General features: G+C 44.3%; 1 protein-coding gene across 2 annotated transcripts in view; it reads right to left on the bottom strand.

The window, feature by feature from the left end:
- Nucleotides 1–11368: 11368 nt before the first annotated feature.
- Nucleotides 11369–16574, bottom strand: part of cacna2d1a (calcium channel, voltage-dependent, alpha 2/delta subunit 1a) — an 88229-nt gene continuing 83023 nt past the window's right edge. For both annotated transcript variants that reach the window (XM_071905582.2, XM_078281875.1), the window contains exon 38: nucleotides 11369–15235. In XM_071905582.2, the coding sequence (XP_071761683.2) occupies nucleotides 15113–15235 (123 nt within the window). In that variant the 3' untranslated portion in view covers nucleotides 11369–15112. The remainder of the gene's footprint in view (nucleotides 15236–16574) is intronic.

Below are 16574 nucleotides of genomic sequence, written 5' to 3' on the forward strand. Positions count from 1 at the left end.
TGAGCGATGACATAGAGGGCCAGTTGTTCTCATATTAAAGTCACATCATGACAAAGATAAAAATCTGTCGCAGGGACTGAAGGAATGTTTGTTCTCCTCGTTCAGATGATCCCACTGGGAGAGAGAGTTATGGGAGACAACACAGTGCCAAGGGGCTATTCATGGCATGTGGGACTCCACAGTTGAGACTGACTTGGGTACAGCAACTACAGTATTCCTATCACAAATTTTAGAAGGATACTATATAACAGCAAAACTACGGCATAAAACTATGTATAATACCCTATAGGAATATTATAGGAATATTACAGTGATAATAGGAGTTTAAAAGAACCATAAAGTACAATAAGGTCACTATAAACTCACTATTGAGCAGCACAGACACACTATAAGTCCCTGTAGGAATATTATGACAAAATGAGATTGTGTGTGTGTGTGTGTGTGTGTGTGTGTGTGTGTGGGTCGGAGGCAGCTGGAAGTGATCCCGTTTAGGTACCAGGGTGCGGGACTTTTGTTGGGCCCTAACCCTTATTTGACAGGAAATCCACACTTCGGCCGTTAACGGGCGGCGGCCTGAAAGCCCTCCAGAGAGAGCAGCAGAGGGAAGAAATGGTTTGAGGTGAATGCCAGACGCCCGGCCCTCTCTCATTAAGACGCGTGCAGGTCATTTCATTCCTCTTTGGTCCGCTTTTACCCCCCTTTGGTGTGCGTGTGCGCTAGTTTAAAGGAGCACAGAAAAGCACCAGCAGGTGTAGAGGTGTGTGTGTGCTTGCATGTGTGTGTGTGTGTGTGTGTGTTTGGGGGGGCTGCAAACCGCAGCTCTAGGCCCAGGCAGCAGGCGTAGAGGCGGACTGCGCACCATACAGGGCATGCATGTCACACCGGCAGTGTCAATCAATGTCAGGGCAAAGCAGAAATCCAGACGCTCAGAAAACTTGTCTTGGAGCAAAATTTTGTAGGTTGGTACCTTTTGAACTACGGCTAGCCTTGTCCCATGTGCTTAACAAGCCCCGGATAAGTAAGTTAGTTTTGACAGCTGATTATGCATTGAGGGAGGAGAGGTTGGAAGTTGGAGTGCTCATTCATAACAGACCAAAGCTAAGGGAGTATTGACTTCCAAGATTTCTTTCTCACTGTAAGTCCCAGGACACTCTTTGATGATTCCAAAATGTCATTTATTTCACAGCGTTGTTAATTAGAGCGTGAGAAAGTTGGTAGCGCAGTGATATACAAGGCTGAAGAACAACTTTGATTAAATATTAGCTTAAGATGTTGTCAGTGTAATTGGCCAATTGACAAATATGCACCTGCCAGTAACAATATAATCCGTTTCTTGGAAAACACATCACATGCAACTTCTCATCTGATAGCGAGCCGATTGCCGGCTCATTTCCCTCGATTTTGGATTGACCCTCATGAATTCCAACGATCTTCTGGCAGCGAGGAGTTCCTGAGATATAACTTCCCTGGTCATATCTCTGCTGCTGATTAAATCCTACTGTATCTGCATTTTCCAAGTGCAGTAATAAGGGAGGACTGAGCCCAAAACACTAGAAGGTTGTCAAAATAGTCAGACTTGTGTTGTCATGACAAGAGAGAACCAATGAGGTTAAATCATGACAGAGCTGAGTTTAATGGATGTGTCTGTATAATCCTTGTGACCTGGTTTATAGTAAACTAGGAGCTATTGATACGGCACATGCATAGAGGGAATGGCTGTCTAGAATAGGGTGAATGGGGAAATGTTGAAATTACATGCAAAACACACACACACACACACACTTGCATTTATACACATGCATTTATACACATGCAGACACTGTATCTCTCTCTCATCCCTTTATGATAAACTGACTTCACTTGCACTCAGATGTATTCGTGACTCTTTCTCTTCCTCGCTTTCTTTCCCTCTCTTCATACACACACACACACACACACACACACACACACACACACACACACCTATTTCATGGCCTGCTGAGCCAAGTCGAGAGGTGTGGACAGGAGAAGTGAGAGGAGGAGGAGAAGGGAGAGCCAGAGGGATGGGTAGCGTTCATCATCAGGGGAGGGAGGGAGGGAGGGAGGAGGGCAGGTTTCTGAGACCCTCGGCTCCCAAGGCCAGACCCTGTCAGCACTCACTGGATGCCTCCATTCAGTTCTTCTTTGGCTTGCTCCTCATAGCGCTCGATAACATGCCAACACCAGCCCATACATGCATGTAAGACAAAGGCATTTGCACACATACACACATTTAGGTTATATACTTTTAGCTGACGTGCTTATCCAGAACAACTAGCACTGTCAGAATAAGCTTCAATTCCTTGATCACTAACATTACAAGCAGCCGACAGCATGTAGCTCAAGTGTCAAAGCCTCAATGCTCAAACAATAGACATATTTAATAGATTTGTGACCCTAGAATGTTAATGTTTGATAGAGAAGTATGAGGTAGGAACGAAAAGCATACAGGCATACCTACACACACACGTCCTCACACACACTCAATGTACAAAATATGAGGGACATCTAATGATATTAAGTTGCAGCCGCTTTTGCACAATCCACATCTCAGTTGTCTCAAAGCTTAAAAATCCTTCTGTAACTCGTCTGCTTCTCTTTATCTACATCTCCTCCTTTGTGATTGGTGTAGATTTAATAAGGGAAATCAATAAGGGACAATGGCTTTTACCTGGATTCACCTCTTAGTGGACTTCATAAAAAGAGGAAGTGTGCCTAATATTTTGTACATTCAGTGTATCCTAACCCCAAGACTTCACCCCTTCCCCTTCCCCTCCCATTACTTTACACCCCCAACTGCCCAACCACAACACACACACTCCTTCCCTCCATCCCTTCACGTGAAGGAGGCTAATCACCGGTGTGATCTCCCCCTTTTCACCTCTGACCCCCCCTGATGCTAGAATAACAACCTCCATACCAGCCCCCCAACCCCTCGACGCTTTCCCCCCCAATTAGGAGGGTGCTTTTCCCCTCGCAGATGACAGATGAGGGGTCAGGGGGTTGTCAGACCCCCTTGCTAGCTTCTTCTCGTGCCCACCGAGGAATGAAACGACGGGACGTCCCTGTCTCCAGGAAAAGGTTGAGAGATGGAAGGCAATGCTGACGTAGATAAATGACCGGCGGAGAACTGGGCACAAGAGAGAAAGGAACATGGAGAGGTTGGGCGAGGTTGGGGTGGACTTGTAGGATGAAGGTAAGAGGAGATATTCAGAAGGAGGGGAGGTTAGAGTTGAGATTGAAAAAGGAGAAATGAAATGAAGGAGAAAAAGAGAAAAAAGAGCGAGAGAGAAAGAGCAAGAGAATCTGCAAGATAAGGCTGCAACTGAAGAGAAAGCACAGATGCTCCAGTGAGATAAAGAAATCGGACAGATGAAGGAAAGGAGCGAGAGGTGGGATGAGGAAGTGACTGGGATTGAAGGATTGAAGGGATTATTTTAAAGAAAAAAAACGACTGAAAGAGAGAAGAGGGGAGGAAAAAGGCAGGAGGAGATAAGGCAGTGCTCACTGAGCTGAAACGGTGCAGCGGGCCTTTTTCCTCCGCTGCAATAAAAGCGGAGCTGCAGTCCAATGAATCAAGGCGTTGGGGGCTTTCCTCTCTCTGTTGTGTGTTATGTCCACTGCTAATGGCCAGCAGATGTGGAGGTATTTCACAAGTGTGGCTTTGGAAAACATTCCCGCACATAAATCCAATTAGGTCGGACCCTGCACACGAGCTGGCGAGCAGGCGAGCGCGCTCACGACCGCCCAAACGCTCCGCAGACACAGTTGACTTAGATAATCAGATTTCACAGAGCAAGTAGAGGGAGATGTGGACAGGATGATGGTGAAAGCCTTTGCTAGATGCTAATTGACTAAGCTAAAGTAAACGTATGTGCTAATTCAGGATTTGGGCTATTTGGGTTTGTCTGGGTTTGACAATGTGGTGGGCGAACAGCTTTGAGAGTCAACAGCACAGTGTTGACTGTCAGGTTTCTCTTCATGCAGGCAGTCAGAAAATACTAAAGCATGCTTGCAAAAGAACAACTTGGAGAACATACAGAAGATTGTAGAAAATAGGACCCAAAGCGAAGGGTTTTGTAATCAGAATTGGACCACAGGACTTTGAAATATCAGGCCAACGTTGGATCATCCGTTGGAAACGCTCCATCACTCCAGATCACCTGCACTGGGACCAGATAAAGCGGATCAAATAACCATATCCATGCATTCAATGCCAAGCTAATATTCCTCAAGGCAGCCAACTCTGAGCATCATCATCTTCCCTGTAGGACTGTGAAAAAAACAAGCTACCCTCCCAAAGTCTATCATTTGTTCCCGATGGTCAAATGTGCTGTTTTGGAAAAGACATTGGTAGCCAGAAGACCTTTGGCCTGTAACTGTGATTTCAATATTGAATGCATTTCCTTCCGAATGAGATAAATGTCTTCTAGGCCACGAGTAGTCGACACATTACTCAAATTGTGCAAGTGATAAATGTAACATGTTTGGCATTATTAAGACTCATAAGGTAGAGTCAATATAAACAAATTAATAACATAACGTGTTAGTTCTGTCTTGGTCTGGAGTTCATGTCCTGACATGGAATCAATCCAGTGATTTGTGGATTGTGGCTTGGCAGATTTTAATGGTTTATGTATCAAAGGTTTATATGTTCACTGAAAATCATTATGCTAGCAGTTATTAGCATTAACCCTAACCCTAATAAAATTTACAGACCAAAACTAAGTTATCCAGAGTGTTTCAGTGGCCCCATCAATGAGAGAAGACATTATTCTGTTGTTTTTCTTCAGTCTTACCATACGCTGTGCATCAGTATCACAATATACTGTATCAGTTTTTCACCCCATATTTAATTTCTGCAGTGTGGATTTGTAGTGTGGACTTTTTGACAATTAGGCAAAACGCCAGACATTTTCACAAAGAAGGTTCCATGGCAAAAATATGGCAAAAAACTAAGTAAGTAAGTAATGAATTCTGTTAAAAGAAACCTTGGCATGGCAACCTTAGTTATCTGGCCTTTCCTACCCAAAAGGCATTATTTAAAATGTATTATTTGTTATGTAAGCATAGTGTAGGCCAGGTCATAAAAACGAAGACCAATATTTTGTGGTCAAGCCCACATTTGGGCTTGGCAAGTGATTGGTAACTGCAAAAAAAAGGGTTTACTGACCTGGGCTCATATGACCCGGACACTACTGCAAGTTCACCTCAGCCTTTACAGCAGTTAGGATCTGACCCAGAGTCAGCGCTCAGGAGTGACCACAGCCTACTGTGTCTGGTTCCTGAGCTATTGTTTCTAGTGTGGCAGCTGCTGCATGCTTGTCTGGCACCTCATTCACCGCTAACTGGCTCCACGTGTGTGGAAGGACAGGCCCAGATACATTAGTGGCACTTTACACACACACACACACACACACACACACACACACTTGGATACACACTTGAACGTACTCTGAGGTCCACATATACAGGCGCACATGCACACCTAGCCACACGCCACAGACGCAGATGCACGTGCACACACACACACACACACACACACACACACAGACTAATCCCCTGGCTTTAGTGGCACAGCGGGAGTGCGGTGGTCTTGTGTGGCTTTATTAACTGGGGTGGGGCAGGGAGAGGTGAGGTGGTGGAGCGAGGGATGGAGGGGGGGGGAGAGAGAGAGAGGACAGGGGGGAGGAGGAGTGGGGGAAGTGAGGTCCCACCAGGTGCTAATAGATTTCCTGCAGCTTTGAAACGTTTGGTCGCGCTGGTCCCCTGGAACGGAGTTGGGTTTCATCTGTGGCAAATTACCCGGACCGAGGTTTGACCTCCCCTCAACACACGCCCCAGACACACGCCTGCGACACACATTCCGACACACTCGCTCACACACACACACCTACACTCACCATGCTGGACAGACGTGCGCACACACCCAACACTAACGCCTTTAAAGCACTAACACACACACACTCAGTGGTTAAATGCTTTTGTAAATTTATACAGATACAAACTTAAGGATACACACCTTGATCTCTCAATCTATGTCTCGCTCTATCTTAATATCTCTCACACACACATTCACATTAACATTATCTATGTGCCACACACACACACACACACACACACACAAGCAACGCATGCCAACTCTTTGATAGCTGTGGTAAGTGTGCTGAGGTGCCCCACTGGCCTGTTTGCATGTTTGTGTTTTCTCCTTTTCTCTCTCTCTGTGTGTGTGTGTGTGTGTGTGTGTGTGTGGGTGGTGTGTGTTTGCGTGAGTGGTCCGGGTTGTGGCGTGCTGGAGTTGGGGGTTTGTGGTGAGTCAGCGCAACGGTAGGGGAGGTAGTAAGTGTGTGTGTGTGTGTGTGTGTGTTTATACATACATTTAAGTGTGTGGGTGAGTGTATACATCTGTGCACGTGTGTATGTAAGTAATTACAGGTTTGTGTATCTGCTGTGTGGCCATCTTTTTGTCTGTATGCATACCTGTGTGTATGCACGCACGTCAGTGTGTGTGTCAGTGTGTGTGTGTGTGTGTGTGTGTGTGTGTGTGTGTGTACGCAAGTGTTGTGCTCACACTCGGGCAGCTGCGCAGCGCCTCTCTGTAGTTTTATCCGCAGCCAGCCACGGTAAACAGAGCCTGTCGTGTCAGAGGATCTTTATCTGAGCCAGCACAAGAGGCAGCTTCCTGTGTGTGCCAGACCTTGGCGCTTAATCACACACACACCGCAGTGTTATTACACACTGTCCAAATGCTGACTCGCCGCCCTGATCACACACCTGGGGCTCCCAGCCGAGGAAATAACTCACGCTTTTGTAGCATAAAAGATGTCTGCCTGACTTTATGTCTGCGTTATGTAATTGACTAGAGGACTTTATCTGATATGTGTGTGTCTGTCTGTGTTACGCAACTCCTGACTGTCTGTCTGGTGATGTTAGTCATTGTTTGTGACCCTGAGCATGGGTCTGTCTGTTTGGTCTTTCAGGTTCTCAGTCAGTGAGACGATCGGCCAGTCAGTCAGTCAGTCAGTCAGTTTATATCAGTCTATCAGTAAATAAGCAAAGACAGCGAAAGATCATAGCTGTGGCCAGATGCTGAGTAACCCTCCAATTCACTATCACCGGCCCAATCAGTGTATATGGCTGATTCATGCTGCATCACTGCTTTGTCAACAAATTACTCTCTTTCTCAGACCAACGATCATTTCCTTGAAGTCTGTCTGCAAATCATAATGCTTCTCGATTTTCTCCCCCTGCTTGTTTGTCTTCCTCTCATTTAACCTTCCATTTGATCTCCTTTATATATCTCCATCTTCTCCTCCTCTCCTCTCCTCTCCTCTCCCTCTGAGATAAGGACCACTCATATTCCCAGTGAAGGTCAGCTGACACGAAACTACCAGTTATGCCGGTGATTCAAAAAACCACATCAAACTGTTGGCACCGGTCATCGCACGGGCCGTCGAGGGAGGGCTGTCCACATCTGCCCCGGGTATTTCTCTGTTTTCCCGATACAGCCGGGGCCTCCACTTAAGCCTCACTTTCACCGCGGCCAAAAACATGAAAGGAACATGAAAAGCCAGCGCTACCAGACTGCAGCAATTACAACAAAGCGAGCGCATAAACGACCAGCAGATGAGTCACAAAGTAAGAGAGCGCCCAACCGTGTTCCTAAGTGGTGCAGAGATGGCGGAGCAGGTGGAGAATATTTGGAATTCAAGCTGTTTTGGAAAGATGGGAAAAGGGCATTGACAATTATGCCAAGTCAGTTGTGTAAACCTCCAACTTTGCTTGGTACTTTCCAACCTTGTGTTTCAGGTGGTCTCCACTGGCAGATGGCAAATTGTACAAAGGCCATGTAAATTATTTCTATTGCTAATTTCACTGTGGATACACACTGTGTCTTCCACTTTGCAGCATAGGAAGCTTTCTGCAACCTAAAGGAAAATTCCACCCTCACATACTCTTACATTGGTATGTATCATCCGTCTATGATGTTCAATGCGTTCCAGGAGGAATTTCCCTCAACCTGACTTGTCTACTTCTACTTCACTTAGTGATTTCCCAGAATGCCTTTTTTGACAACCCCCAGAGAACGGGCGTGAGCTTGTTGCTCTCAGTACGTGTAGATAAAGAGAGCAATCGCGATAGTGACAGATAGCATAGTAGCAGCAAGAGAGCGAGCTTTTCCAGTACAGAAAAAGTGAGAGTTGTGCCCCTTACTGAAAACACAACATGTCTTCTGGCTGCATTGCATTCTGGTCTATTGAGGCTGCTGTCAGGGGAGAAACTGGTCTCCCCTGCTCTTCTACGATGGATTTCTCCCTGGATGATTGTTGAGTGGTGAGTCTAGAAAGAAGCCCTTGCTCTTGGATTCTGAAGGGCTGACATCAAAACCCTTTTCTGCTGCCAGGCTCCATTGAAGCTGTGCTGCAAACGCCTCTACATGAGGTCACATCGTGTACGTTTGGACAGTTATCCACAGGAATAAGAAAAGTACAAGAAAAAACAACAAAATGGACGCAGAAATGCAAGGAACATTGCCAATAGCTGTTTTTTTTTTACAGTGTTAAAGTGTTTTAGGGTGGATTTTTCCTTTTAAAAAGAATTACATGTAGAATACAATTAGGATCCAGAGTCTAGGGGCCAGCTGCTTATCTTAGAGTTGGAGTAATGATCATCACTCACCATGTCGCCTGCGGTCACTGAATTCATTATGATGTAAAAAGCAAAACTGATTCCATATCAGCACTCGGACTCTGAGGATATATGGGTCCGGATGTTACAGTCAGTTTTCCCTCTTTCACATAAACTGCACTGTAATCAGAGGCATTCTTCTAGCTCAGATATGATGTCCCCCATGTGTGTTTGAAACTGCAGGCCGGGACTAACTGGAGCTGCTTAGCTTCTGTATACACGATGCAGGAACGCTCTACTTTCACTGTAATCTCCTGCACGGTAATCTAATCTCTAATAATGACCGTAAGAAGCTGCATGTAGAGGACTGCTGACCCTCGGGGTGCAGACCTTCTAAATAAGAGAGGCACAGTGAAAACAGACCATTCGTGGGGAAGAACACGATATGCTAAATATATCAATAGCAGCTTCCCCGAAATGGGGTCCCCCAGTGCCATATAAATATCACAAGATATTTATTACTGCAGATGTGATTGGGTTTTAAGTGTGTGCCAGATAAATGTCTTTACGAGGTGTTTGAAATCTAAATGAGCGGGTAGGACCTTAATTTGGGGTTGGGGTGGTTACAAATGTCCTTTCCAAACACAATGGCATGATAACGACCTTTAAATTAAACAGATGAGCCAAAAGACAAACGTTTTTGAGACAAACCAAAACCTCAGCAAAGCCTTGGTGGTCTCATCCTCGCTCTTTGTTGTCGGTCGAGGTCCAGAATGCCGGTTTTTCCGACTGCAACCCACAAAGTTGTTCTTTCTTCCCAACAAACATGCTCCTACCGGTTCCTTTGTATCCTGCATCTGTGTAAAAACAAACTTTTTGAGTGGCGGTCAGTGGGGTTTCTCTGCGGGCGCTAACGGGTTTTGTGTGGGGACAATGTTCTCCTCAGTATCCCTAAAACAGTTACAGGATCGCTGCCACAGAATGGGGAGGGAGAATGCAGAAACCATATCTCCCTCATCTAGAATGGTGTGGAATGTAAGAGTAAGCATTAGTAGCGGAGAGAGAGAGAGAGAGAGGGGGATTTGTCTGGGAGCAGCACATTCAGTACATGCATATAAATGAAGTGGTGAGCTGTGTGATCATTCCTGGTGAAGCATATGGGATCTCATTTTACGCAGCACTTAAAGCTTCACTCACCTACACAAACGACATGTGACACCATCTCTGTGCTGCTTGGAAATTGGAAAAACAAATCTGTTGGTGTAATGAGAGGACTGTTAATACTTACAAATGCAGTTACTTACATAATAAACTTTTCATATTTACTCTAGAGGGCGTTTACTTATGGGACTTCCCGCCAGATATCAATCACTGACACAGGGCCGCAAGCCGAGAGACTTAGGATAACAATCAGAAACACAACAGGACTGACCTCGCAACATAAACCGAGTGGGTCATCTTGTTGCCAGACACAAAATCCAGAGGCTCTGGCAGGAAATCCACCGTGTGCTGTTGACATCACAACTCATCCATGTCAGATGGGGAGTAACACTTTTGGAGAAGAAGACTTTGGAAAAAGTGTTGTCCAAGTAAGACAGGGCGCTGTCACTGGAAAAGCCAGTTTTGAGCATGATAATAATTCATTCATGCAATATTCATTCAAGGAAGGAATACGCATAAAAGACAGGCATTACACATAGTGCAAAGTATGCTATGGCTATAAAATATAAAGACAAGGTAAAAATCCAAGAGCCTTTGAGAGATGTAGTATTTCATTGCTAAATTTGGCCATCAACACTCACCTCAACATACATTATAATATTGATGGATTATCCTTTAAATTGATATTAATTAGACTTCTTCATTGATTGGAAGCCTATCTAGTCTATCATGTCTTACTTGGCTAAAAAGGCAGTTTCACAAAGTTTTGGTTTGGTATTGTTACAATCAATTTCCAGCACAGGGTCTGTAAAATATGTAATTTCATATTATTGCTCTCTGTATAGTCATTCACCAGCTGTGCTACCAACAATAAAGGCCGTTTTTTATTAAACATAAATACTAAAGACATTGTAATTGGTCTCATTTAAAATGTCCCCAAGCACCTAAAGGATTTCAGTTTTTCTTCGTGGACTAGCAGTATACCATACAGCACTAGGGCCAGTTTTTAATGTCTGTAATAAAGAGTAAAATGAGCCTGTAGTTTGTCTTTTGGGGGCAGTGAGGAATAGTGGCTCTCAGAATCTGGACTTGAGCACAGCTGGTTTCAGGTTCAAGTGTAAAGCGGACTGCACTAACGAGAAAGTCACTTACGATTTGATCAACGTGCAATAGGGAAAACAGGAATTACTGTGAATTTATGACCAGAGGCACGTTACGGGTCACTCTTAATGGACGTGTCCTCAAGGCAAATTCAGCGTTGCAGAGAGATATGCGCCTCCGTCCTTTATTTTCCTGGACAGTGTTGATGTTGGCTGGGTGTCAACTCTCCCCGCTGAAGGCCGGAGGGAGTCACTGGGGGACACTGGGATAGCAGACTCGGGGTGCTTCCTTCCCATGCTCACACACATTTGGATGGGAAATGTGTTTTGGCGACGTGACAGATGTTAGTAACAGTAATCCGATCCGCTGTGGAAAAAAAGTGACATTTTGCAAGAAAAGGAAAATCTGCCAGAACTGCGAGGAGACGCCACGCAACAGATAGTAATCATAAACTTTTATTGTGAATATACCTTATTTGCACATGAATAAACACATTTTCCTCCCCAGGATTATAAACATTGTTCTTTTTTTTTTCCGCTTTCTGTTGAGAACAACATCAGTATTGTACAAATTTTTACACGACTGATTCCGGAGAATCGAGTTCCATTAAAGTGTAACATATTAAAGCACAATCGAGGGAGATTGACAGAGAGGCCCGGCGAGACTCTACCCAAAAGGGCGTCTGGCGAGGGGCGACTTGACGGACGGATCCGTCAATGGCCTGCCTTAAAACCACAGGCGGAGAACGACCGACTCGACAGGCCCGCCAATCATCTGCCAGAGAGCGGCAGGTAACAGCAGGTAAACTCCACTTACAACACACATTAAGCAATCCTCAGAAAAAAATAAAAAGGCCAACCCACACGATCCATACAGAGAGCACCGACAGCGTCAAAAACACTTCCAATCACATCGATAATATATTATTCCTGAGGTGACAGCATCTGATTTTAGCACTTAAGAGTGGCATGGGACATCTTACAACTATGGAGCTAATGTTCATTCTCCAATGAGCATTTCTAAAAAGGTTCCAGTCTGAGCGTTTTAGGGTGTGGTGCGTATTCCCACTCGTTTAATATCCATACTTCTGTGCCCAAAGTGTCTAAATAATTCGTAAATGGCTTCAACCAATCCGACGCACTCAAAACACCACGCTGTCCAATCAGGTTTCCTCTCCCCCGCCTACTCAGACCAGGGCGGAGCCAAATGCTGTCTCCCCAAGAGAAAGGCAGTAATAGCTGATCATACCATATCATTTCATGAACAAATGCCTGACACCCAGAATATTATGCTTCCAAACATTTTACACACTTAAGCAGGAGCACACAGGATATTTTTTTTCTTTTTTTTGCCGGCCACTACCATGCAGCACAGGGAAAACGATTTATGAAACGTACATTTTGCCGTGTTAACATTGCATAAATGTTATATTAGGATAATAGGTTTCTCCGTAAGAGAATAAGAGAGTCCTATGGCACTTGATATTCTTGAGTGTTAGTAAATGAGGAGTATAAATACCGTTAGTGTTAGTTTCACCACATTGTTTTTGTCTGAGGGTTATAGTTAACGTTAGAGGAAAACATTGACAGTAAAAAGTGATTGACAGTCTACAAGTGATCTCAGACCACTTTAGTGATGGTTTAGCGATGGCGCTGGAGTTTTGGACTGCAGAGCTTCGTCATGTGGCCTCCGTCTTCACACAGAATCGACTATGTGGTTTCCTGCGTCGCTGTTTATGGAAATGATGCGTTAATGTGTCTGATTAGCCTAGTTGCTGTTTTGGCAGGCTTTTGCCATATCAGCAAACTGGTGAGGTATTACAAATATATGTGAATCGTTGGAGACTGTGATTGTCAATTCTTATCTGGAACAGACAATAATGTGGATCGTTATAAAATTGTACAGTTAATCTTAGAGACCAGCACATCTCACTTTGCCCACTAAACCATCAACCCAGAATGTCTTTTTTTCTTAAGGATTTCAAGCTTGTTTTTCCTTTTCTCTGTTCCTGCCTTTTTGTGTTGTCCTAGTCCAATCCTCTATATCAAATGTAAATAAATAAACAAACCAAAAACACACAGCACATCATTTTACACAGTGTCTCTATCATCTTAAGATCATCATAGATGTGTATTTTCCATCGTGAAATAAATAGTGGTTGAAGACCGCTACAAAGAAACCCAATCTGACTTTAATCCTCACTGAGGTTAAGTACTACTGCATTGTAATTTGGCAAAGCTGCTTTAGGAGTCCGGATTTGGTCCTGTGAAATTCGAGGCACATTTCTGTTATTTTCTATTATATTTGGCAGCTTTTTTTTCTCTGAAGGAATGAGTTTGCTGATTAGTGCATTTCTAAAATGAACGTGCACCTATGACCGTACCGCACGCGCATAAGAATCTGGCAAACCAAGACAAAATGATTTCAACGTATCCATCTCAATCATCTGCACGTTTTCACACTTAAGTTAGGTATGTTTCATCTATAACTACCGCACAAGAAGGCACACCAAATGAAACAAGCTGAGCTCATATTGGAGCATACAAAATGAAATACAGTTGTAGAGAAAATCATAATCATGTATTGGATTTGACTGAACATGTGACGTGTGTTTCGCTGGGTGTTAACATGCTACAGTATACAGTATAATGAACTGCAAATGGAAAACCTCACTATTGTATAGAGACAGTTAAATAGTTCTTGAGGCAGGGAGCTATACGCTGATATTGAGCAGAAAGATGTAAAGACAAATAACAGTTAGTGAATTGATGGTTGAATGTTTGCACTTTGAATTGCAGTACAGATAGTAGTCATTTAATTAAAAAAAAAAAAAAAAAAAAAAATGACAGCAGCGGGAAAAATACACCGTTTTTTTAAACCAAATGTCAAATACAAATTTTCATATCCCTCATTCATTTTCTATAATGATGTTGGTTCAAATGGTGGCAATAAAACCAACATAAAACAGTAGCGAGCTGTCCTGACCCTTCATTAAAAACAAACAAATAAATAGTAAAATGAATAAATAGTACACTTCCTTGCGTTCAGTAGCCCCACAGTCTACAGAGATAAAGGGTTCGTCTGAGTCACACAGTCCACATGGCACTAGAGATTCTGTCCAATAAGCACACACCGGAGACCAGCCAGGCTCGCCCTGATTGGTTAACGTGCGCTATGGCAACAAAGTTTTCATTGGAGCGATCCGACGCCAAGGCGGGAAATCCAGAGACATTTATCAATCCTGATCAGGGCGGATGTTAGATGGACAAGCACAAAGTCAAAATCCTCACACTTGGAAACACAGCGGTCTGTGGCAGTTAACGGTTGGTTTATAAATATCAGAATGAATATGATTTTCATACAGCACATATATCTACATGAGAGAACACCGGGCTGAAAGTAAAGGTGCTGCACCTTGCTAGACCCTCAGAGACATTGTGAAAAGGTTCTGGGAAACACTAAAAACCTCTAAAAATGAGACTGAAAGACAACCAACACCCCAATTTAGGACCCCAAAAGTAGGGCAAGAGCTTGCAATGTAACACTTAGCATCTCTTATTGCAACCTTAGCCAAAAACTGAACCACAAAACAATAAATACTGAATAACTAGCCACCGCAAATCCATTCAAAATAAATGATTTAAATGACACAACATACGTTTGCAACGGGCAGCACTGTTTCTGGCAGTGTTGAATAAAACTGCTCAGCATCTTCAGCGAACCGCAGGCCCCCCCCCCCCAATCTGGATTTAGAAATCCCTGTGACACTGTAAGGCAGTCCAACCTGTAGCCTTGGTGGGGTACATCACGCCAAAGAAAGCTCAAAAGTCGCCCAATCAATATTCATCCCTGGATTCCTCTAATCTCAGATGGCTTGGACTAGCGGAGGGATCAAGGGCGGTCAAAGGTCAAGTTCTCGCTTATCGTTCGACTGTTATCTTCCAGTAGACATTTCCTTCCCTCACCCGTGCCCTCGCCCCTGGTGAAATGAGATGAGAACCCCTGAAAACGAAGGTATCAAAAGAAGGAACCGGCAGGATGTGGGGAGGTTTTTGTTTGACTGTTTGTTTTGTTACAAGCGTTCATCATTTAGGCGGAGGCGTTGCATGCTGGTTGCCACGGTGGAGATAAGGAGGGAGGTGGGGGGTGGGGGGCAGTTGTCGTTGTCAGGAGAGGAGGAGGGGGTTACCGGGAGGGTCAGAGGTCATGAGGGGACGGCGTGGTGTCTGGAGCCAGTCAGAACCCAGAACAGGAGCAGCTGGAGGGCCACCATTTGCCAGAGTGAAGGACTCAGGCTGGACGCCCCGCCACAGTCAAAGTCGTCCTCCTGGTGTCATGGAGCGGAAAGAAAAGAAGTTAAAACCAAGACAATAGACTAAACTGGAACTATACAGGGATCGAGTAGAGGTCCTAACTATCTCACTAACATCTTACTTATCGCTGATGCTTTAGTAATGGCAGTCTGGCAAACTGGATCCAAAACCTGAACCATTATATCTGAACAAAGCCGATTTGATACTTTCTGAATGCTTAGCATCTGGAAAGCTACAAGGGAAAGAATGGCTCGCCTTGATATGTTTTTGGTAAAAAAAAAAAAGAAAGAAGAAAAATACTTAAAAGTAGAAGACATACAAACGTCTGGATGTTTCACGGCTAAACGAGAAGCGAGGGGTCTGCGTTAGCTAGCATCTGGCTACTTCAGTAAGCAGATGTCAGGTGAGACGGACGCTAGAGTCTATTGGCTGAGACAGATAATGATAGATGGACAAAGATACGGAGAGCGTGGTCCGAAGTTCAAAGTGGGGCGAGATGGAGAGAATGATGGCGAGAGACAGAAAGAGGAATGGAGGCAAGTGCAGGGAGAGGTGAAGAAAGATGGTGGTAGAACATAAGAACAAGAGACAAGTGGAAAAGATAAGGGCTGCAAAAAGAAAGGGAAAAGAGGTGAGGGAGAGAAAAAAGCAGATAATGCCAGAGAGATGTAGAAAGGGGAAAAGAGATGAAGCGAGGAAAGAGGAAAACCAGCAAGAGAACGAACAATAGAGTGACAACGTCAAGAGAAAGAGAGCGAAAGCATGAGGACAAGGAAAGCAACATAAGAACGAGTGTAAGATAGTGATGAACTGAAGAAAGTGTGAATGAAAGAGAGAGAAAGAGAGAGCGAGAGAGCTTGATGGGACTGACCCGAGACAGCACATGAACAGTGGCAGCAGTAACATGAGCAGAGAGGAAGCCAACGGGGAGCCTGCGCTCCTCCGGCACATGGCCTCATCCTAACCATCAACAGCCAATCACAGAGCAGGAAACAGAGAGAAAACAGAGAAAGAATCATGCAGCAAACATTTCACACAGTTAGCAGAGAGTTAGAAATCAAATATGTGCATCGGCAGAAAAGGCGAGAAAAATAGATTAAGTTGTATGATAGACAGTAGTACAAGACAGAAGCATCTACTTGAGAAATTAGAGTGTCAGAGAGAGAGTTAGTGTGTGTGTGTGTGTGTGTGTGCGTGTGTGAAGGAGTGAGCAAGACAGTGCAAGCATAAGAGTTAATTCATAAGACCGACAAAGTTTGACACTGGAAAAAAGACTATAGAGTCAAAACAAACAAAGCATTCAAGTGCAGAGATTTCACACGCAAAGGATTCTCGCTGCTCATAAAATGTTTG

The sequence above is a fragment of the Centroberyx gerrardi genome, chromosome 24, assembly GCF_048128805.1.
Source record: "Centroberyx gerrardi isolate f3 chromosome 24, fCenGer3.hap1.cur.20231027, whole genome shotgun sequence".
NCBI classification, from domain to species: Eukaryota; Metazoa; Chordata; class Actinopteri; order Beryciformes; family Berycidae; genus Centroberyx; species Centroberyx gerrardi.